This window comes from Chenopodium quinoa, unplaced genomic scaffold (genome assembly GCF_001683475.1).
Source record: "Chenopodium quinoa cultivar QQ74 unplaced genomic scaffold, ASM168347v1, whole genome shotgun sequence".
In the NCBI taxonomy this organism is placed as follows: domain Eukaryota; kingdom Viridiplantae; phylum Streptophyta; class Magnoliopsida; order Caryophyllales; family Amaranthaceae; genus Chenopodium; species Chenopodium quinoa.
The window spans coordinates 7,110,135-7,134,569 of record NW_018743955.1 but is presented as its reverse complement, the minus strand read 5'-3'; the positions used below and the strand labels follow the sequence as shown (position 1 = coordinate 7,134,569).

Here is a 24,435-nt window from a genome sequence, read left to right as displayed (position 1 = left end):
TGAAGAAAGTACTCTTCCATAGATATTTATTTACACTAACAGTAGCATTACAACAAAAGAGGTGGAAACCTTATAAATGCCACTCTAACTATACTGACATTACAACCAAAATAACCAGTTTCCGTAGCCTAGAAGCACTTCCTTTACAGAAACTGAAACAGACACAAAAGCGGAATTTTTTGTTTACATTTACATACTTAAAGAAAACAGAACACGTCAATCCCCTACAACTTCTACGCACTACCTAATTAGGCTCAGCATTTCCAAACAACTGGCCAAGTTCCAGCAAACCAGATGCTGCCTGATCTGAAGTGCCTACCCCCAATTCTTGTTCATGAGCTATCTGTAGTAGCTTCTTTCGCTTAGCAGGAGTAAAAGACACAGTGTTACTGTCAGGTACCTGTAAGTCCTCACCAATTTGAGACACATTTTCTTCCTGGACCACAGAGTTCACGGCAACAGGAAACTGAGGAGTCTGCTCCAATCGTTCAAGATGTCCCTTTAAGATTAAATACTTCTCCCTTAGCAAGTAACACTCTCTACTTAGCTTTGTTGTAGCCCCATAGTTAGCATCAACTATCTCCATATTGTATTTACAAGCTAAATAAATCACAGCCTTCTTTGCAACCCTCTGTTCAGCAACACTTGCCAAAGGGCAGAACTCACTAAAAATGCACTCCATCCTATTACTACTACGCGAACAATTAACCATAACCCATGAAACAAAGCCATGACCCTCCACCCAAGTTGTTTCTATAACTGTCACAGATGCTCCGGTCTTTCGCACAACAAGCACTAATACCTGTGCATAATAAATGGAAACATGAAAACCACTACCAACCAGGTTATGTCCAGAACTCTCCCCTACAACTTGCCTAGGGCTTTTGCCCTTTTCTTGCAATAACTCAGCACACTTATTCCTAAACAGCTTCATACATAATTCATGGAGTCTAATCTGATCATATGTAAAATCCGAAACCTTAATACCAAACATGTATATCAGCTTTTTTACAGCCTTCTGAGCTGCCCTCTCACGAGATTCCTGAACCGTACTTGCATCACCACCAAAGAATGTCAAGCGTGCTCGATTGTTTGGTCGCACAACTTGCACCCAGACATTATTCCTAGCAATATCTATGAACCCATAAACTGGTGCTGGGAACTGCAGCCAGGCAGTGATCTTTTGCAGAAGAGGTTCAAAGGGAATGAAAACTTTGTTAGATCGAGCAGCCATAACCTGTAATGGCAAGAACCACATTTAGATTGGAATCCCTTACACAAAGGCAAAAAGCTGGACATTCTCCCAAGAAAAATCGCACAGCTACAGATACCATAACAACCACTACAGCCAAAATACATGGTTGAAGCAGACCCATCTCACCTAAAACTCAACTCTCTTTTTTCAAAAAGCAAGACAAATAGTAGAAACTATGTAAGAACAAACTACCAGCGACTAAACCATAAACATCTATGTTTGTTTTACCTAGCCAACAAAACTTTCATTAAATATAAAATAAAAAATTGAATGATGAAAGCAATATTCGAGGAAAAAAAATTAAATTATTATTGTTAGGGAGAATAGATTGTTTTTCAGAAATTGATATTAATAATAATATAGTTTACCAAAATTTTAATAAAAAAATTTATAAAAAGATGACATCATTTATAGTTTTGGACGGATAATTTTTAATGACATCATAAAATGTGTTAATTTTTTGAATAGGATAATGTTAGCGGTTGCTATTTTAGTATTAATTATTATTATAGATAAAATATAACAACACACTTGGACCTATTTTGATTTACTGAAATGAATTAAACTGAGGTAATTGGAGTTGAAATGAATTGAAAGAAGAAAGTTAACGAATGAACTGAATTTATTACAGTTGAATAGATCGAAAATTAGCGGAAGAGAACAGACCCTTACCCAATAACATTTGCTCAAGATACGTATTCCGTACTAATCAGTAAAGCACGGGTTATGCTCTACTCGTAGTTAACGAGACTTGAGAGTAACCCCGGACATCGGTGGTTTCCTTGATCGGGAAACTGCTGTTTCAGGTGTATCATCTACTAATCAATTCAAAACAACACTGGAATCCTGAAATTCTCCAGCATTCGTCAACATGGTAAACCTTGCTTTTCTCTATCTTTCTCTGCAACATCAACATTTCAAATTGCCTCCAATTCTAAGTTTCTTTTTTGCAGGATTACCTAAAAACGGTTGTTCCTTCTCAATTCGTTGCTGAGCGAGGTGCTAATTTAGTCATCATAAACCCAGGTTTTATTCTCTTACAAAACCCTAATTTCTCCATCACTTTATACATTTTTTATTTTGTTTCGGATTTTGCACCTGAATTTGCTGAAATTAGGAATTACATTGTGTTTTTCATTAGGTTCTGCCAATATTAAAATTGGCCTTGGTACTCAGGATGCTCCATTAATTATTCCTCATTGCATTGCTCGTCGAACAACTGGTGCTAATTTACATCCTCGAAAAAATGTCGTAGATCAGGTCTGCTATATCCACATATTTGCACAATTGCGCTATCATTTTTGTAGAGATATTTTTGTGAGCTATGTTATGGACTTATAGTGTTGATTTTCAGGCGTTAAACTCTCAGGTTACTACGGCACAACATGTCGAGCGCGAGAGAGCTTATGACACTGTGAGTGAATTTGCTTTCTTTTTACAAAATTAATCATTTTAGGGATTTGTTGTGCTCAAATGTGAGTTTTCATAGCCTTAAGAAAAAGAAATAGAAATAGACTTAATCATGAATATTATGGCTTAGGGTTCAGAACGAGTGATGACAACCTCAATAAAGCATGAATTATTATGCCTGTATATTTGATGACAATATTTATGACAAAATCTTCTATCCCCGCTTCTGCCTTTTGGTGATTGCGGTGATCTTTCTCACCTCAAGGGTAAGGTTATAATTATCAAAAGGGATGTGTGACTCACTGTGAGCATTCTGCATGGTTTTATTAAACGCTTTTGGTCTATTCTTTACAGATTGCTTCCTTTCTCAAGATCCCTTCTTTGAATGAAGAAGTTTCCAATTCCTATTCCAGGAAGGTGTGTTGCTCTTTTATGTTATCAGAATCAATTTTTATATTTGCAGAGGATTCCTATGCTTTTATGATTTGTTGTTGTCGATGAGACACATGAGGTGTTAAGTGTAAACTTTTACTAATTGCAGAGCCTGTTATACAGTTAGTGTTTTAATGTACAGCTAGCTTATGCTTTTTTGAATTTTTATGTTTTGATTCTTTAGATATTTAATGTTTAACACACATACTTATGAAGTGTGCAAATGATGTAAGGATTTCTTTTGTTAGGTAATTTGGAAAGGAGATCATGTTTTTTTTTTCTAAAAAATGATATACGTAGTTGTTTCATGCGCCTCATAATTGCAATAGTTCCATGTAAACGTTACTTAATGTTTACCCTTCCAAATTTTGTGCATATTTGTTTTGCAGATGTCACGCCTTGATGGATCTAACCTCACAACTTGCAAAAAAGAACCAGAATTTACTTGGACGGATGTTTTTGAGAAAAAACCTGATTTTTTTCCTCCATCAGGTAATGTTATCATTTTTTCATTTGTTCCTCTTTCTTTTGTTGTTGGGCTTCATTGTCTGATGTGTTTTCCTTAAGCAAGAAGAAAATCTTGATATGGAGACTATTAATCTTTCTCAGATTAATACTCAACTAGGATTTTCTTTCTTAGCTTAATTGCTCGTCTTCTCGACTAGACAATAATTTTTAACAAACCAAATTTTATTAATCCCTTCGTTCCTAAATAATTGACATAGGCAAACTTAACACACATGTCAATACACAAGTTTGACCTTAGATTTATGTGATTAAATGCTTGTAAAAAATATATTCAATATATTTCATGATAAAATTTGTTTTTTTTTAAACATTTTTTAAAAATGATGGTCAAAGTTTGTACTTCCTCTGTTCTTTTATTATTGCACTATAAGGGTTTAACACAAATTTTTTTGGTAGTGGAAAAAAGGATGAGAGAGAAAGGTAGAAATACAAAGTTCTCCATGTGATTGTATACACAATATTAAAAGTAAGTGTTGAAAAGTAAGGGTATATTAGGTATTTGTAGTGTGAACACAAATATTTCTTTTCCTAAAATGAATATGGTACAATATTTGTGAAACTTCCTTAAATGCCAAGTGGTGCAATATTTGTGAAACTCTTAAATGCCAAGTGGTGCAATATTAAAAAAAAAAACGTAGGGAGTATATGGATAGTGAAAAAAGTCAAAATGTGTCAATAATTTAGAAACGGAGAGATTAATTAGCAATGACTAAATTGCATATTAACGTTGCCAGTATATAAGCTTACAAAATCTAGAAGTCATTAAATTGAATTCTACCCTAATTAAATCTCTATCTTTAGTGACAACTTAAAATATAAAACTTATGAGAACTAACAAAAAAAATACTACCTCTGTGTCTTATTTTGTTTAGCTGCACCTTTTCAAAGACAACATTTCCTAATGGTTGTTTAACAAAATAAAACGTATGTGATTAAGGGTCGGAGAAAAAATCTCAAAATTTTCTAATTATGTGCAACCACCACCATCACCCACCCTCCCCTCTCCCCGTAACCCACAACCACCCACTAATCTTCTCTCCGAAGCCGCCACCACCACCCTAAACATATAAAAAAGGTTAAAATTGGAAAATATTACCTCCTCATCACCATAAAATTTTGAACTCTAAGCTGTAATGGTATTGTAGAAACAAAAAAGGAATCGCGAGAGAGGAAGAAGTTGGTGATTCGATTTGATGAGGAGGGGCGGCGGTGACAACTTTTATGGAGGAGGAAGTGATAGTGACAAAATCTTACGGTGGTGGTGGTGTAGTGGTTGCGAGAAAAGAGAATAAAGAGTGGTGGTGAGGGTGGCTTGAGAGAGAGGAAAGAGAAAATATGGTGGTGGTGGTGGTTGTTAGAGAAGAGAGAGAGAAAAGTGGTGGCGAGGGTTGCTTGAGATGGAGGAGAGAGAAAATATGGTGGTGTGGCTGGTGGATTTGGTTGTGAGGGAAGAGAGAGAAGTTGAATTAGTGTTTTGTCGAGGGTTGATTAAGTTGGGTTAAAAAGTTAATAACATACAATTAATGTGTTAATTGGATTGAAGTAACGGTCTAATAAACTTTACTTAAAAAAAAAAATCCTAAGGATTTTTTTTTTTGCACATAACTTGTAATATCTGTTTTTGGCAAAAGTTACACGAAATAGAAACGGAGGTAGTATCTTAAAAATAATTACCAAAATAAAATTGCATAATAATAAACATAATTTCAGTTTAGTAAACATAATTTTAGTTTAGCAAAAATAATTTAGGAAGTAATATAATATGGCTGCAAAAGGAAAGTGGAGCATGTAGTTAAATGTAGAGGGAGTATCCACTAACATTATTTTCTCTTTAGTTCAATAAAAAAGAATTTTAATTTAGCATAAATAAGGTGAAGAGAATAGAACCTAAGCCTTAGAAAAAAAAAACCTTTATAACTTTTAAAAATAACAATTACAACTAGGAATGGCGATGGGTTAGATTATGTAAGACCCGACTCCAATTGCCATACAATTGAACACAAAATCCGAATACTTAAAGTCCAACTCCGCAACCTCCAACTCCGACGAAATGCAAACCGTTCGTAAAGAAATTTCTACATCGTACATAATTTTTATATAACAAAAAAGGTCGACATATTCAAATTCATAGGCATAGTTCAAATGTTTCGTTAACATTTTTTCTTACTAACAACTACAAAGCTAGATCTACAAATTGATAAGAAAGCTTACACATGAGAACGAAATTTGGGTTCTCTAAGTTGATATAAAAGGAGAGAGATTACTCGATGACATATAAAAATTATAAGGGTAAAAATGGGGGAGGTTTTAGAGAAGAGATAGTTTTAGGATATATTCTACTAGAGAGAGAAAGAGAAGGAGAAAAGGAGATGGAGTACTATCGATGAAAGGAGGATAAAGATCATAGTATCACCCTCCAAACACAGCAGAAGTATAATGGGTGATTGGATCAGATTAATAAGAAATGTTTATAAACTATATACAAAATGAGTAGAGCTGCTGCACCTACTTATATTTATTCTTGAAAATGAAATATTACCGAAGAATATGTTTTCTTTTATTATATTCTCTTATATTGAAAATGATATCAATTACAGTTTATATAGGAAAAACTCATCCAAAATAAATAGTGGTAGAAAACTTAGGAGCATTATATGCTTTACATTATATTTAGGTTTTACTATTTTATTATTAGTTTTTCTTAATTTTACTTATCTTAATATAGTTTATAAATTGCACAATTAACTTTTATCTCACAAATTCCCCCTCTTAATTTGCAATGTTTAATAATGTTTTAAATTTCTCGAACTTTTCTGTTGTTATAGCTTTGGTAAGCATATGTGCTGATCATTAGTGTTGATGAACTTGAGCTGTATTTCTTCTTCATTGACTAATTCATGTATAAAATGATGTCGAATCTCAATGCGTTTACTTCTTGCATGAAACACTGGATTCTTTGTCATAGCGATAGCAGACATATTGTCACAAAATATCATCGTGGGGCTTTCTTGCTGAAGACCCAAGTCTTGTAAAATTCTTCGTACCCAAACTGCTTCCCATGCTGCTTTAGTAGCAGACATGTATTCTGCTTCTGCAGAAGAAAGTGCTACTGTTTGTTGTTTCTTTGAATTCCATGATATTATCTTAGTGCCTAAACAGAAAATGTAGGCTGATGTACTCTTACGATCATCAATGGAACCAACACAATCACTGGTAGTATAACCAATCAATTCTTCATCAACTTCACTCTGGTATCTTAGACCTACTTTCTTAGTACCTTGAAGATATTGTAATATCCTTTTTGCGGCAGCAAAATGTAGTTTGTTAGGATTATTCATAAATCTTGATACCATATTCACTGCTTGAGCTATGTCAGGTCTTATATGAGTCAAGTATAGTAAAGAACCTACCAAACTTCGGCACACATTACCATCGACCTTACTAGCTCCATCATCTTGACTTAATTTTTCATTCAATGCCATAGGAGTATTCACTGGTTTGCAATAATCCATATGAAATTTCTTTAGGAGATCCACAGTATATTTTTCTTGATTAAAGAAAATTTCTCCCTTAGTTTGCGTAACTTGAATTCCAAGAAAGTATTTCATGAGTCCTAAGTCTGTCATTTCAAATTCTTGCATCATAGACTCTTTGAACTCATTAATGAGTTTCATATCACTTCCAGTGTAGATTAGATCATCAACATAAAGACAAACGATGAGAAAATGCCTATCATTGTTTTCTTTAATGTAAAGTGATGGTTCACTTGGACTCTTTTTGAATCCGTTATTCATAAAATATTTGTCAATTCTACTATTCCAAGCTCTTGGCGCTTGCTTAAGCCCATAGAGCGCTTTATGCAAACGATAAACTTTATCTTCTTGCCCTTGAATTTCATAACCTTGTGGTTGCTCCACATACACTTCTTCTTCTAATACACCATTCAGAAATGCGGATTTCACATCAAGCTGATAAACATATAATTCTTTCAGCTATGGCTAACACTGTCCTAATGGTTTCAATACGAGCTACTGGAGCAAATATTTCATTGAAATCAACTCCAGGTTTTTAGCATATCCTTTGACAACAAGCCTTGCTTTGTGTTTTTGAATATTTCCGTCTTGGTCTAGTTTTGTTTTATAAACCCATTTTAGACCAATAATATCTTTACCTTCAGGGTAATCAACAAGCTCCCATGTCTTGTTTTTCTCAATCATAGCAATTTCTTCATCCATTGCTTTTATCCAAACATCATCAGTTGATGCTTCTTTGTAGCTAGAAGGCTCACTCGCAAATAAAGCGAATGTTTCCATGTCATTTGCTTTAGATAAATAGCAATCATAATCATCTAAATAAGAAGGCCTTTTTCTAATTCTTCCTGGTTGATTTATTGATTTAAAACCGGAGAAGATGAAGTTTCTTGTGTTTGTGTATTTGACACATTATTAGGAGATCTATGCGTACTGTTTGCTGCATTATTTATTGTTGTTGGAGCTGGGCTACGAGAATTTATAGCTTCTTCTTGGACAGGAAAATGAACTATTTCATCATCCCATTTCCATTTTGCCGATTCTTCAAATATAACACCACGTCTCCGGAGACTATTAGCTTCTTAGCTTGTGGGTCTAAGAGACGATAGCCTTTTGATTCATCACTATATCCCACAAAAAGATACTTTCTCCCTTTGGGATCGAACTTGTCTTTACCTTGATCTTTATTTAAGGCATATGCAATACATCCAAAAACTTTGAAATGACTAACAACCGGTTTCCTACCATTCCAAGCTTCATAAGGAGTCTTGTTACGAACAACTTTAGTTGGTGAACGGTTAAGTATGTAAATAGATATATTTACAGCTTCAGCCCATAATGTTTTAGGAAGAGCCTTTTCTTCCATCATGCTTCTTGCTATTTCTACAATTGTGCGATTCTTTCTCTCTGCTACACCATTCTGCTGAGGTGTTTTGAGACTGTCAATTGTCTTTTTATTCCTTCATTTCTACAATGCTCCATAAAAGGGTTATATATAAATTCACCCCCTCTATCAGCTCTCAATGTCTTTATCATATAACCACTTTGTCTTTCAACTAATGCTTTAAATTGGAGAAATACATTGAAAGCATTTGACTTTTGATCAATAAAATATATCCACATCATACGAGTGTAATCATCTACAAATAATAGAAAATACCTCTTATTTTGTAGAGAAGGATTTCTTGTGGGGCCAAATATATCTGCATGTACTAATTCAAGAGGAGCTTTAGCTCTCCATGAAGTTTTTGGGAATAGAAGACGATGCATTTTTCCATATATACATCCTTCACAAACTTGAATATTTCTATCAATGTGTGGTAATCACACGACCATGTCTTTTTGTTTCAATAATTGTAATCCTTTTTGGTTCAAGTGTCCATATCGTAAGTGCCATAGATAAGATTCATCCATAACATTTGCTTGCAATGCTAGCTTATTTTGTGGCATATGAAGCGGGAAAACTTTATTATCATTCATTTGTACTTTTGCCAATATAGTACCAGATTTGTCCGTAACAATGCATTCCCCATTGTCAAAATTTGCTGAATATCCTCGTTGAACAAGTTGCCCAACACTTTGGAGATTATGTGTCAAATTAGGCACATAAAGAACATCATGTATGTATTTTATGTCATTTGTTTTGCTATTAACGGCAATGACTCCTCGTCCTTCGACGTTTGCCTTTTTTCCATCACCTAAGGTGACTTGATTTGCTACACCCATATCTAACTTGATGAACATGTCCTTATTTCCTGTCATGTGGTTGCTACAACCACTATCGAGAAACCTTAAATTTCTAGACTTATTTTGTGCATCCATGCACGTAAGAAATAATTGTTCACCTTCAGCGTTAGCGGTGAAATTTGCTTCATTTGTATTATTTCCATTTTGATGCCAACAATCTTTTTGAGAATGATTTGAATTACGACGTCTCTTACATTTAAAATAACATTCAGATGATTGATGGTTAGACTTACCACAAATACGACAAGAATTATTTGACCTTTGTTGATAATTTTGATATTGTTTGCGACCTCTTCCTCTACTTTGTCCTCGGCCACGACTAAAATTTTGGGTACCACGGCCTCTACCATATTGATGTCCTCTTTGGTTTCCCCCTCTTTTCTCTGACTCTCTTTGATATTGTTTGTTTGATATGTTAAGTTGGGTTTGAAATGCTTGATCTACAAGTTGATCGGTATTTGCATTTCTTTTTAATTTTTGCTCATGTGATTCCAAAGATCCCATCAACTCATGCATTGTGAGAGTTGACAAGTCCTTAGACTCTTCTATTATAAATGTGGCAGAATTATATTTTTCTTTCATACTTCTTAATACTTTTCGAACAACTCTTTTTTCTTCTAATGTATCACCGAGACTTCTTATTTGATTAACTATTTCTGTGACTTGTGAAGAATAAACTTGGATATTTCCTGTCTTTTGCATATCCAGGTTATCAAAATCTCTCCATAGATTTTGTAATCTAACAACAACAACTTTTTCATTTCCTAGAAATCCTTGTTTTAATGTATTCCAAGCTTCTTTGGATTTTTTTCAATCCATATAAGCGGGGAAATATAGTTTTACTCACGGCTGCATGAATATATCGTAATGCAAGTGCATCTTTTTTCTTGTTTTCCTTGTGTAGTTTTTGTTGTGCTTCATTAGGATTTTCTGGAAGGTCTTCATAGCCTCCTTCCACGAGCTCCCATAAATCTTGAGATATAAAGAATGTTTGCATTTGACTACTCCAATAGTCATAATGTTCTCCATCAAAGATAGGAAGTGTCGGTTGGGAATAAGAGAAAAATGGTGTTGATGTACTGGAAGCCATGATATAATTATTTCGGCTCTGATACCAAATTTGTTGGAGACAGCAAAAGTATAATGGGTGATTGGATCAGATGAATAAGAAATATTTATAAACTATATGAGAAATGAGTAGAGCTGCTGCACCTACTTATATTTATTCTTGAAAATGAAATAATACGGAAGAATATGTTTTCTTTTATTATATTCTCTTATATTGAAAATGATATCAATTACAGTTTATATAGGAAAAACTCATCCAAAATAAATAGTGGTAGAAAACTTAGGAGCATTATATGCTTACATTATATTTAGGTTTTACTATTTTATTATTAGTTTTTCTTAATTTTACTTATCTTAATATAGTTTATACATTGCACAATTAACTTTTATCTCACACACCCAACAAGAATAAAATGGCGTGAAGTAGTCTAAGGGGTCGTTTGGTTGGATCATTTGGAATGAGTTGGAATGGAGTTAGAATCTATTCTATCTAGTTTTTGTTTGATTGTGTTTTCTAGTGATAGAATCTCATACCCAAGGGGTTCTAACTCCCCCCCATACCCACCCCTCTCCATTGAGATTCACAATCCATTCTTTTAATGAAGAATAGAATCCATTCTAACAATATAACCAAATAAGTTTGGACTAGTATGGGGTTTAGAATCCATACCTCTCTTGTATGAGATTCCATACCAATTCATTCCAATCTGATAAACCAAACACCCCCTAAAAGGCTAAAAAGTGTTTGGCTCTTTATAGCCAATAAAAAAATGTAGCACAAGCGATAAAGATATAAATATCGGATCTGACTTTGACTCGGGTTGGGTCTGTTGGACCTCTAGCAGGATCCAAGTCTCACTTCTACGTTCGGACTTGTTTATTTCTCGGATTTGAATAGGACTTTTTTTTTTCGGATTGGGTCGGACTTGGATCAAATTTGGATTGAATTGCCATCCCTAACTACAACCACCCCCGGCTTCATACTCATCACTATCTAGAACTTTTATTGTGCATTAAAGCATATCATATATTTTCCTCAAGCATGCAAAATTATGTGGGAAGTCTTTGCTTACTTTTTTTTTGCCCCCTGCCTTACTTTTCAGTGATACATGCAGAAACTTCAACAAACAATGATGTCAGTGATCACTTGTCAGATCTTAACAATGAACATAAGGAGACTGCTTCTGTCAGTGAACAAATATACAGGGAGTTCATATGCGGTGAAGAAGCACTAAGAATTTCACCATGTGAGCCGTTTTGCTTGAGGAGGCCTATCCGCCGAGGTCATTTTAATGTTTCTCCATATTATCCTGCACAGCAGGTAGGCTCTTTATTTCTAAGCTTAAACAATGTTTGCATTTTTTTATATCTCCTGTTTTCACTTCATCCTCGGGATATGTACCCATACTCAACAGATTATGTTTGATCTTATCACCGTCTGTAGGTACTAGAAGACCTTCGTACTATTTGGGAGTGGATCTTGACTGAGAAACTGCATATTCCCTTAAATCAAAGAACTACGTATTCTGCTGTTCTTGTTGTGCCAGAAACTTTTGATAATCGCGGTACAAGTTATATAGTTCTTTCTGTTTTTCTTTTATTGATCAATGTTCTTTTCATGGGAGTTAATATGTCACAATTTGGCCTTTCTGTTACTTTGTTTTCTTTGAACATGTGGCTCTTGCCCTTTTACTTTGTAAACAATGAGTAGTCCTCCCTCATATAAAAATATCAGCATTTGCTTGCTATGCTAAATGTTGCATGGTCTCACTGCTGTATGCTAGCTGAAATCAGGACTGCAAAAAAAAAAAAAAAAAAAAAAAAAAAAAAAAAAAAAAAAAAAAAAAAAAAAAAAAAAAAAAAAAAAAAAAACCAAAGAGTGCTTTGTCAGATAGTAAAGTCATATAGCTTATGGCTATTTTAAATTAACTCTTCATTTTATTTTCCATACCCGTGTTGGACACTTAACACTTGAGACTTGAACAAGTATTAGAATAAGTCAATCAGGCACTTAAATCATCTTGAACCACAACCACAAAAAATAAAAATGTAGAAAAGGAAGAAAAAGAAGAGTAAAAGACTATGTGCCATATGTGCTCAACTGCTCATGCAGAGGCTTGCAGAAACATTTTTAACAAGAATTAGCAATCAAGTCATCCTTAAATGGCTGTATCTATATTATATTAACAAAAAAAAAAAAAAAAATCTTCTTGGAAAATTCTTTTTCTTCTTCAGTTGACCTTGTTTGAGTTACTGACTATGTGCCATATGTGCTCAACTGCTCATGCAGAGGCTTGCAGAAACATTTTTAACAAGAATTAGCAATCAAGTCATCCTTAAATGGCTGTATCTATATTATATTAACAAAAAAAAAAAAAAAATCTTCTTGGAAAATTCTTTTTCTTCTTCAGTTGACCTTGTTTGAGTTACTGAAAAGCAGAATCAGAAAAAGAAACCCACATAATCTTCTTATTCTTCTCTTGTTGACCTTGTTAGCACAAAGGAGATGAGCAAATTAGTATTGCTGGATCTTTAGATAATAACATGTTTACAAGAGGGAAATCGTTTGTTTTGTACTTGTCATGATAAACCTGATCTACTGCATTGGATTCTGATGCATGTAGCAGGATTTTCACTTCATTTCCATTTCTGCATCTCTGGCTATACACGAGTCCTTGTCAATAGGTTCAGAAGGTATTAAATAAATATCCTGAAATTAAGTCTGAGATATGTGGTCTTAACTAGTGCTTTACTTTTAGAGTATATAAGCTGCTGCAACGCCGTGGTTGTTTTTGTGATTTATTGACTAAATTATCTTACTGGAAGTTAGATCCTTTGATGTGCTGGGTTGGTGTCACGTTAACCTTAGTGAGCCTAACACCAATTCACACATGTATATCCTGCTTTAGGTCCATGATGACTATTTTGTCATTTTTATTACTTTGATGATCAATTACATAAAATACATGATTATGATGTCAAGCTCAGACTTAAGATATCTGGGGTCTCATACTCTCATTCTTATCTCCTCTTTATCACAAAGGTTTGCTGCTACATTATATGTACGAGATTCCAGGCATGTTTTTAAAAATCTAGAATCATTGATGACGTTCAGGGCATCTTGGACCTGATGATATACTCCATTGCTATTGTTTTCATGAGCAGAAATAAAAGAGTTGATGTCCTTAGTATTGGGAGATCTGCGCTTTGGTGTTGCGGTTGTTCACCAGGTTAGAAAATGCATGAACTTTGTTGTTTTTCATTTTATATGATGTTACAAATCTTCCATGCGTGATCCTTAATATAGCTCTTTCAAAAATCTAGCATTGTATAAACCTTAAGCTTTGTACATATGCTCACATGCCATTATTTTTGTTCAGCCCTAGGTATATTCTTGTAGATATTTGTAGTGAACCAATGAGGATTTTTTTGTCCTGTGGAACCACACTCTTAATCTTGTTGTGAGCTAAGCTAGAGTCTAGGGATTTAGTAAGCTCACGCATAATGGAGAGTAGAGGCCTTGCTACCGTTTGGTATCGGAAATTTAAAATACACTTATTGAATGAAAATACAATCTTTGAAATGAAACACAGTGAGATTAAAACCATAACTTTCGTTTGTCTTCACTTGCATTAGTAATGGAAGCATGGTTTGAAAATATGTTTTGATCACAATTACAGGAGTGGTTTGAGGACAATTTTGGTTCGTTCTATTGAAGATCCTTTACAATACGGCTGGATCTAAATGATGATGCCGTAGTTTTACACCAGGAGTAGAAGCAAATATTCAACTCAAATATCCATTACCCTTAGAAATGATATTGTTAAAACTTCTGAAGACATCCTGTATGTTGTAGTGAATTTAGAAGCGATTTTTGAATACATTTTGGTATTGCTGTCAGTTTGTACTTGAAGATATAGGTGCTACTTAACCAGACAACTATATTTTGAGGTCACTCCTAATATATACTTGCTTGATGTCAAGAAGTCCCCTAAACCTTTATTCTCTATATTTCTTGTTTTTATTTTGTATATTATATTTTTTTTAACCTTTCTAATTGTCTGTATAATATTTTTTGCAGTGAACAAATTTTCCACTGCTTTTTCTTTGTGCTCATACATGGTCCTTTTTTAACACATACTTGTGGCTTTTTGCTTGTATGTGGAAATATATCATGATCCATTTTACTTATCTTAATTCTGATGTCAATTGTTGGTTTTGTCTGATTAATAAATTATTGGTGATTGGCAAATAGTAAGCATATATAACGATTCTTCAGGAAGCTCTTGCTACTGTCTTTGGGAATGGGTTATCAACAGCATGTGTTGTGAATATTGGTGCCCAAGTCACTTCAGTCATTTGTGTTGAGGTATGCCTTATGCTCTCTCTCTCTCTCCAGACCTACAACTGGTAATTGTCTCATTCCAAGACGCTTCTTATAGTGAAAACATTATGCAACTTTTTACTGTCGTCTAGGTCAGTAGAGGAATGTAGAGCAATGATTGGGCTTAATCAATATATGAGTGAACATTTGTTGTGGGAAACTGTGAATAAAGATTTACTTTGAATTATTGCTCTTCATCACTTGCTCCAATTGTAGGTCATCAAGGCCTTGAGTTTAATTGTAGTATTGTATTTACTGAATTACCGGAGGCTTTAAAGATGGATTAATTCCAAATTTCTAATGATATTTCTTATTCTACTGTAAGAGGAGGTGTATTTTTGAAATGCATTTCTTTATATTGCGATCCAAATCAACTACTCATGTGGCATGAATCACCAGGATGGAGTTGCACTACCTGCGACAGGAATTACGTTATCTTTTGGAGGAGAGGTGTGGTGCAATTCCTTTATACAAGTACATTTGTATTGTTGATTAAAGCAGCTAAGAATTTTGTGTTTTTTTCAGGATATATCAAGATGCCTGCTGTGGACTCAACGTCATCACCAAACTTGGCCACCAATTCGAACTGATGCAGTGGCAAAACCTATTGACCTGTTAATGCTTAATCGACTAAAAGAGTCCTACTGTCAGATTAAGGTGATTCTTCAAAAATGAGATTTTTCTTTCTTGTCTAGTTAAATAAATATGATTTAGACTATGTTGGTTATAAATTTCTCTTTGGTGCATGCTATTTATTTAAAATGTTGCTTTGAAATAATAACTAAAATGTTAGGTTCTTCTTAATTCAGCTAATAGTGGGTGAGGTGATTTGGTTGAATCATTAGCCTTTTTAGGTGGGGTGTTTCTCATGATGATGCAACTAGTGTAGTAGCTAGTTTTCTAGAAATTCATTTAGCCTTTTGATTTTCCCTATACTTCTGGATTCTATTTGCCGTAGCTCTTGATTGTTATAGATGGGTATCTATGTACAATTCTTGTGTCCTGTACATCCTGGGGACGTGTTCTGGGCTTACAGAGTTCAAAGTAATGAACATCTTTAGATTGGTATTCTTGGAGTGAACATGACAGGCTCATTAAATTAATTAAATTACGCATACAGGAGGGTGAGACTGATGCTTTTGTGGTAGTTCACTCGTATGAGGATGGCACTTCAGTTGGAGCTCATAAGACGAGGCTAACAGCTCTTAATGTAAGTTTCTCTAATGATAGCTGTATTGCATCCTAATAGATAACCTGTGTTTCAAGTCTCCACGATTTCCCTTATAGTTTGGGATTTTTGATGAGTCCATAATTATCTTTCCGTATCCTGCAATTTTTATTTTCTTATTATTGCTTCATGTGCGGTAATGCATATTTTTAGAGTCCGTGTAGAAAAGAGAGAGCACGTAGCCACATTTACTAATGTTGCAAGTAATTTGCAACTTCATTGCATTTATAAAAAAAAAAAAAAAAAAGAGGAAGTAACTTATTGTACAATTTAAGTGTCAAGCTGAGGAAATAATGTTTTCAGTCATTTTTTATGATTGCTACCTCGGGGGGAATGCATATTTTTGTAGCTTGTGTAGAAAAGAGAGAGCCACTAAGGTTGCAATTAATTTGCAACTTCGTTGCATTTATATATATATATGATGATATGATCTCTTGGTTTGTCATTAAAATTGTACACTTCCTCTGTTTATATATATATATATATATATATATATATATATATATATATATATATATATATATATATAAACAGAGGAAGTGTACAATTTTAATGACAAACCAAGAGATCATATCATCATAGTCTTTTTTTATCACTTGGGAGCTTTGAAAAGATTAATTAATTAATTAATTGACTTTACCAAAGACTAATGCTATTACCTTCAAAAGTTCATCAAATTTCATAAAATGGTTGAGGTTGAGTTCAAATTCAATCCCTTACATCCCTAATCTGTGTAATGGTGATGAATTCATTTGTTAGTTGTTGGTAGTACACTTTAGTTACTTAGTAAAGAAGGTAAGTTGCAAGAAAGAGAGATAAGAAGTATGTTTTTAACACTCCTCACCGTTCCTCTATATCCATTTGTAAATATCTAGGATGTGTTGAGGGTTTTTGGCTGTTTAATCAATAAGCCAATGAGAGGATAAGAGAGCCGTATAGAGGATTAGAGGTACAAATGAATATGATGTTAGTCCTATAACGAGTATCCTTTTTTATTTTGTTTTTTTTTTAACGTTGTTAAAAATTGTCAAAAAAATTATCTATACAAAATACATTAGTGGGCAATTGACTAAAAGTATGTCAAGTCTTTGTTTTGTGGTAGCAATTAAACTGCTAGACATGCATTGTACCAAACCACCAGTGTATCAATGTCTTTATAACCTTGTTTGACAGGTGATATTAACTGTACGTAATGATTTTGAGTTTTTATAAAATTCGAAGGAAAGCCTCATGTTTTTGATGATAGTGTTCTATCTTAATGCTCTTGGCCTCTAGGTGTGTTCTTATTTATTTATTTATGCTACCTCTAGCTTTTACAGGTAGTAATAAGTAGTATTGGAATATTTCCATCAAATTAAAAAACACATATATGTGCATGTTAATATGTGCTATTTATTCGTTTATAGCTTTTTTGCTATAATGTTTTATCCAGACATTCACCACTCTTGATTTCTGGAGCCTCTGTATTTCTCGTTGGTTAGTTCATCTAACCATCTTAGAATATCTTTCACATATCTGAATATTTTAATCTTATCTTTACTCTTGTATTCAAACTGTAGCTAAATGACTACTAGTCTACTAGAACATCTGTTATGATTGTTAGTGTTTATTTTGACCTTTAACATTATTGGTTTCAATAGACTGCTTTGTATAGCATCTAATCTCCTTCAAATACCGCTGGAATTTGTTGTTCCCCCCTCCCCTACCCCTTCCATCCCTTTAACAGAGTCCTAGTCTCTAAATTTCAACTTTTCAATTAAAACATGTACAGTGTTCTTAACCTTTTTTACTTTCTTGAATTAGGTACCTCCTATGGGCTTGTTCTATCCCAAGCTTTTGGTTCCAGAAGTATATCTTCCACCGCCCCGCACGTGGTGAGGGCATCTCCTTTGAGCATTATTTATGACTACAAGGAGCTTGTTAATCTTTAAACCTATATGATAAAGTTCTGTCCTCACATGTACTCATTGCTGTAACATGTATAGATTCTACTTTGCCAGGTTCCATGATTACGAGGATATGTTGGAAGATACTTCAAATGTGGAGTACCCAAGGAGACCAGATGGGTCAGACTTGTATCCTGGCTTCAATGCAGGATTTTCTATGTGGGAGGGTTATACTGTTTTTACTAACAAGCATAAGAAAGAAGAAAACCTTGGCCTTGCTGAAGCCATCACAAAAAGCATACTCTCAACCGGTAAAGCCAAAAGATTCCACGAGTGAATGTTCATGTTTTTCACTATGATAAGATATTTAATTAAAAGCTTTGGATGTATGGGCAGGGCGAATAGACCTTCAGAGAAAATTGTTCTGTAGCATACAACTGGTGAGCTCCCCGGAAATAAGCAATAAGTAGTATCTTTCTAAATTCATTTTGATGCTTTGAGGAGCTAAAGTGCTGTTTCTTTTAGGGTGGCGGTGCATCTATGACTAATGGTCTCGTTGCTGCTGTGGAAGACAGGTAAATTTTCCTTTATGGTTTGACATTTGGACTGATCAGTCTGATTTTTCTCACCAGCAGCTTTTAACAACTGGCTTGGCGGCAACCTGTCAGCAAAAACTATTGATACAAAACCCTTTTGGGACCCCTTTCTAATAACATCGCTCAATAATGTTTTTAACAGTATACTTTGCTATGACATAAAACATACTTTGGTATTTAACTGTTACTTGAATGACTCAGTTGCTTACGTTAAAAAAAGAACTCGATTCCTGCCATATTCTGATCGCAACATGCCAGCTGTTATGGTTATAGAAGCTCTTTTCTAATGTCACGTCCTTATTACTACGTAAATGGAAAAGCACTAGTCATAATTCCTAAAGTGCAAGTTTGACTGGAAAATCATGTGAGTGTCGTGTTCTAACTTGGCTTTATTTATTTATTTATTTTTATTTTTATTTTAAAATGAGTAGATGGTGTGGACTTTACTTTGTGTTAGATATTTGGTTGATTAGGACTTTTAGGACACCTTATCTACTACACAAAAACTCATGTTTTGTGTGGTTGTTTAGATTTTGTGAAGGGAAGGGGGATCGTGGATGGTTTAGGGAGTTCATTACCCCTAGGGGCCGTTTGGTTCTCAAAGGGGAAAGGGAATGACATAAAGAAAGAAAAAGAGGGAGAAGGAAAGCAAAACCCTCATTTTTCTTAAGTTGTTTGTTTTATAAAAAAGAAAGGGAAACATACAAGTACAACTACCACCCTTCCCTTCCATTGTTTCATCTACAACAACCACCATTACCCCTCCCCTCTCCTGCCATTTCACTCCCCTATGCTGCCGGTGCTCCTTCCCCATTCTGCGGACAACAAAGACGCCACCGTCCTATCCCCGCCGACACCAACGCCCTTCTCTCTCTACTCTGTATCCTAAGTTCCTAACTTCTTTTTTAGTTGTACTTTTTTTGTGGAATTTCTTGATGTTTGGGGTTGGTTTTAGGGTAAGTGTTGTGATTTTCAAATAATTAGAGTTGTTTTTGGTGTTCATGGGTTGGTTTTGAGTGAGATTAGTTTTTTAGGTGGTTGTGGACCTTGCGGTGGTTTCCTGGTTGTGATGGTGGTGGGAAGGTGGTTTCTGGTGGGTTAGGTACAAGGTAGGGCGGTTTCGGTGGGTGGGGGTAGGCTTTTGGAGATGGTTGGTGGTTTTAGTCTTTTAGAGGTTGGGTGGTGGTTTGGGTATTTTAGAAGGTGGTTGGTTAGGAGGGGTTTGGTGGAGGGTGCTGTTGGAAGGGGTGGTTCTGGCAGTGGTCGGGGTGGGTCTGACAGTGAGTGGGACAATTTCCTGCGATGGTGAGGTGGTGTGGTGTATTTGGTGGTCTTATTGGTACTTAAGTTGGTTGGGTTAAAAAGAGTTAGGAGGTTAGGGTGATACCTTTGGGGGTTAGGTGAAGAGAGAAACGATTTGAGGGTGAAGCTTGAGATAATGATGGTTAGAGAGAGAGGACATTAGGATTTTTGATTTGGGCCTAATTTTTGGGCCTTATGAAAATCTGTACTAGCAAATGGTTCCTGTTCCGATTCAAGAACTGGGTACCGGGATACTTGCACACCCCTACCTACACATGATGACATGAAGTGTGTATTAGCAAATGGTTCTGGTAAATGGAAGCTAATTAGTGAAGACTTAGCACTTTAGAAATGAGGAACATAGAAAAAACAATTAAGGGTGTTTGTTTGGGCCTTCTGGTATATATTTGAATGGAGCAGAATCCATTCCAAAATTTCCAATATTTGGTTGGGCAATTTTTTTGTCATGACACCCCGTATCAGTAGTATTTAACTCCCGTTCAAGTCCCCTACAATCTCATACCTCTTCACACCCTATGATTCTAAATCCATTCCCACCCTAGATTCAAGCCCTAACTTAGTAAATTCCATTTTAGTTTTAAATTAAACAAATTTAGCAAGGTTTGGTCCCATATCCATTCCATATTATTTTGTTGGGAATACGATTCTCTGTTTTCTCATGCTGTCCTTTTTAAGTCAAAGATCATCTTAGTTTTTCTCTTGGATGATGATTATCTCTTTTCTCATTGGAGGAGATAAGTCTCTTGCTTGGAGGGAGACCATGAACTGTTGGTGAGCAAATTGTGTTGCTGTGTTTTTAAAGGGACTAAATTCAGGAAAATGGGATAAGGGGTTTGTTTATTTTTATTTTTAATGTTTCTGTTCCTACAATTGGATAGGGAAGTAAAAAGAAAAAAAATGGGTAGACTTATAAAGTATTGAAATTGTAACATGATCTTAATTTGCAACCCTATTGGAAATCCCCGTTCCCACTCAGTCTGCAGCTTATTGGTTTAGCACTATTCAAAACAGAATTTTATACTGCATGACTAGATTCTTTCTGAAGTACTTGTTCCTTTTTTTGACATACCTCCTTTGTTACTTGCAGGGTTTTGCATGCGATCCCTCCAAATGAAGCAATTGACACAGTTGAGGTTTGTGCATACATTCACTTCTCCTTTGTTCATAATTATTTACTCTGGATTTACCAAGGCTACTCTAATCCTCTGTATGAATGTCATTGATGAAGTCAATTAAACAAATTATATTTGTAGGTTTTGCAGTCAAGAAATAACCCAATCTATGTTTCATGGAAAGGTGGAGTGGTAAGTAAAGGCTTGTACAATTTTTCTTTCTTTCTTTCTTTATTATTATTATTTTTTTTAGTAAAAGAGGAGGATTATCATTATAGTAAGCCAAACGGCACTTACAATCACAATAAACCTTTATGGCTTCACTTCTAGTTTGCTCCCATACCATGATTAATTATTTGAGGTTAAAGTATATTCCTCAATGGAAATGTATTAATGAACTGAATTAGGGGAGGGTTATTATGGGCAGTTTAGTATGTTAATAATTATCAAATTTAGTACATAAGGGGAAATATGCAATTATGTAGGAGGTGCCACCTAGAGGCATCAAAACCACACCGACCCGATCCAGATCCGACTCGAAAAATATCCGATTCAGATTTCGACTCGTGTACTGTGTAATTTAGCATGACTCAACTTTAAAATTGATCTCAACATGATCAAACTGAAACCAAAACCAAAACCGAATCTGACACTAGATTGGGGGAAGGAGAGGGAGGGAGGAATCTATTTTCCCTCTCTTTAAGCATTATCCCTCCAGAATTGGATAATTTTGGAGGGAAAATGGAGCTCACCTTTCCCCTTCCTTTCTCTTATAACCTTTCCCCTCTTTCCCTCCCCTTCCATTTCTTCTTTGCTATCCAAACAGAGCATGTAAGCCAAAATATAATCCAGAGGCAGTATTTTGTTCCAATTGCATGACATGTTTCAGTTTGATAATTTTTGTGTACCTAGGGGAATCACATTTTTCCATTAGGACGTTTTTCCACACCATTTTCATTGCTGATACCGAATATTGTCTTAGTTTATTTACCCCCTACATTCCTTCAGGACATTAGTTTGAGGAGTTTAACTGGTACCTGTGGTTCCTAATGACTTTCTCTGCACAACAGATTCTCGCCATTCTTGATTTTAGCCGTGAGGCATGGATACACCGTGAAGATTGGATCCGCGGGGGCTTGTATATTGGGAGTAACAGAAAGTACAAAGATTCTTATTATATACAAGCTCAGCCTATGTGCTATATGAATTCCTGAGTGCTGTGAGTGGTTTCCTTGCATGTAAACACACTAGAGGTAGTATATTAAGTGGCCAGGTTAGTTTAGCCGCCCTCTAAAACATCAGTTGGCACATGGCAATTGTAATAGTTGAAACTGGTGTATATTATTGAATGGGGAAAATAGTATGGCGTTTGCTTGCCTGATACCCTGAGTGGTGTTTATTAAAAAAAAGGTTACTTGTGGACTTATGGTTAGCCAAATATTTGATGACTCCTTTAATAAATTGGAGTCCTTTCAACGTCTTTGAATAGATTTTTTTTTTTTTTTTTTTTGGGTGCAAACCAAATTCATGGCGTTTGCTTGCCTGTTACCCTGAGTGGTGTTTGTTGCAAAAAGGTTACTTGTGGACTTATGGTTAGCCAAATATTTTGATGACTCTTTTAATAAATTGGAGTCCTTTCAACGTGTTTGATTTTTTATTTTTATTTTATTTATTTATTTATTTATTTTTTTTTGGCAAACCAAATTCAAGGAATCATGGCTGTTGTTTCATTTCAGATATGTACTGAGATTCAGTGTCTGTGTTTCATTTATAAGCTCTTAATTCACATTAAAATAAAACTAAAAAGTTACTAGATTAAAACTATGAATTCTGATGATTAAAATGAGTATTATGTAAACACACACTCTGTCATTGGCGAGTTTGAATTTCCAGCCTTAGTGTTCTGTAAGACCTTGATCGTTCTTATATTATTTCTGATCAATAGTATTTGTGTGGGTTGTTAATTATAGTGTATTGTTTTTCTGGGTTTTATGATGGTTTCCTTGGAGTTTCCAAAGAAATCCAAGGGGAAGCTCAATTTTGAATCCTTAAAGAGGGGGATAATATCATAGAAGAGGATGAGTTTTTGATTGATTTAATCTGAATTTCAAAAAACTCCCAAGCTGTATTGGAAATTTGGAAGTATTGAGGATGCGATGGATAAGTACGGGTATGTTAGTCTTCAACTAAGTAAAGTTGATTCCAAAGCAAATCAATGAATTTATGAATTTTTATACTCTTTCCGTTTCATAACAATCACAGTACTTTCTTTTTACGTTCATTTTATAATAATTGTAACACTTTTATAGTTGGTAACCGTAAGCATCCACTTGGGTGTTCAATATATAATTTTCCTAAAGCTTTGTGAAATACGTGTAGCAAATCTTGTAATTACAAAACAGAGCGTGTAATAAAACAATAGAAAACCAAGGTAAACTTGGGGTATGTTCACTTCAGCTTCAATCAGTTCAGTTCAGCTTCGATCAGTTCAGTTTAGCTATTAATTTCCTTCTCTCATAAAATATTCATTTCAGCTTCAATCAGTTCAGTTCAGCTCTTAATTTCCTTCTTTCATAAAATATTCAGTTTAGCTATATTTTTTTTTTTTTTTTTTAAGAAAGTTCAGCTTCAATAAGTTTAGTTTTGTAAATATGAACAGACCCTTGGTCCAGTTGTAAGATTACACCTTTTGACCTTGACTTCTTAAGGTTAGGGGTTTAATCCCCACTATAGATACTTTGAGAGTGAAGATTCCATACAATTCTCAATTATTTTTAAATAAAGTGTCTAATCCGTAAATACCGGACTACGGTAAAGGTTGAGTAAATGAGAACTGTAGATGAGTTGGAGCTCGAAACGTGTAGACCACATGCTAGTGGGGTCTATATAGTCAACAATATTTATAACCCTTTCTCTCTCTCTCCTCTCATTTTGTGTGATAAGTCAGTATTCTCCACAAACACAAACACAAACCCAATAATAAAGCAATCTCTCTGATTCAATGGCGGATACTTCTTCATCCAACCGCCGACGTCAATCAAGCCGTCTACAACGTCGAGCCCCAGCCTCCATACAAGTTCTCCGCCCCACTGATTGGAACGTTGCGATTCCACTTTTGTCCCCTCTCGCATCATCCCCACCGTCGATTAATCGAACCGTTGAGATTGACTCTTCCGCTTCCCAAACGACGTCGTCTAGGGCTGAACAAACTAAACCCATCGTTTTCAAGAAGTGGCAGCATCCTGCCGTCCCCTTTTGCTATGATTCCGCTCCTTCTTCTCTTGCTCCTTTTGGTTCTTGTAGATTTTGATGTTTTTTTTTTTTTATTTTTGAATTAGAGAAAATAGGGTTTGCTTAGTTTGTCATAGATTATTGTATAGATTTGAATTTTTTTGGAATCAATAAAACTAAAGTGGTAGTAGTACGATTCGGTGTT

General features: G+C 34.9%; 2 protein-coding genes across 3 annotated transcripts; both read left to right on the top strand.

Annotated features, from left to right (window-relative positions):
* The first annotated feature begins 1,965 nt into the window (after window positions 1–1,965).
* On the top strand, window positions 1,966–22,640 carry LOC110689340 (actin-related protein 9-like). Of its 2 annotated transcripts, none has more exons than XM_021866113.1 (20): window positions 1,966–2,129; window positions 2,209–2,281; window positions 2,397–2,515; window positions 2,610–2,669; window positions 3,020–3,082; window positions 3,487–3,589; window positions 11,586–11,791; window positions 11,915–12,035; window positions 13,636–13,700; window positions 14,750–14,839; window positions 15,254–15,304; window positions 15,380–15,511; window positions 15,975–16,064; window positions 17,886–17,956; window positions 18,083–18,279; window positions 18,365–18,408; window positions 18,494–18,543; window positions 20,975–21,020; window positions 21,141–21,191; window positions 22,070–22,640. In XM_021866113.1, exons 1-20 carry the CDS (start codon window positions 2,127–2,129, stop codon window positions 22,211–22,213), a joined length of 1,779 nt encoding a protein of 592 aa, XP_021721805.1. In that variant the 5' UTR covers window positions 1,966–2,126; the 3' UTR covers window positions 22,214–22,640. The 2 variants fall into 2 exon arrangements, with proteins under 2 accessions (XP_021721805.1, XP_021721804.1); XM_021866112.1 differs by having other exon boundaries at window positions 11,574–11,791.
* A 1,272-nt stretch (window positions 22,641–23,912) lies between these two features.
* Window positions 23,913–24,435, top strand: LOC110689567 (uncharacterized protein At4g14450, chloroplastic-like). The gene has a single exon (XM_021866339.1). The coding sequence runs from the start codon at window positions 24,001–24,003 to the stop codon at window positions 24,307–24,309; it is 309 nt and encodes a 102-aa protein (XP_021722031.1). The 5' UTR covers window positions 23,913–24,000; the 3' UTR covers window positions 24,310–24,435.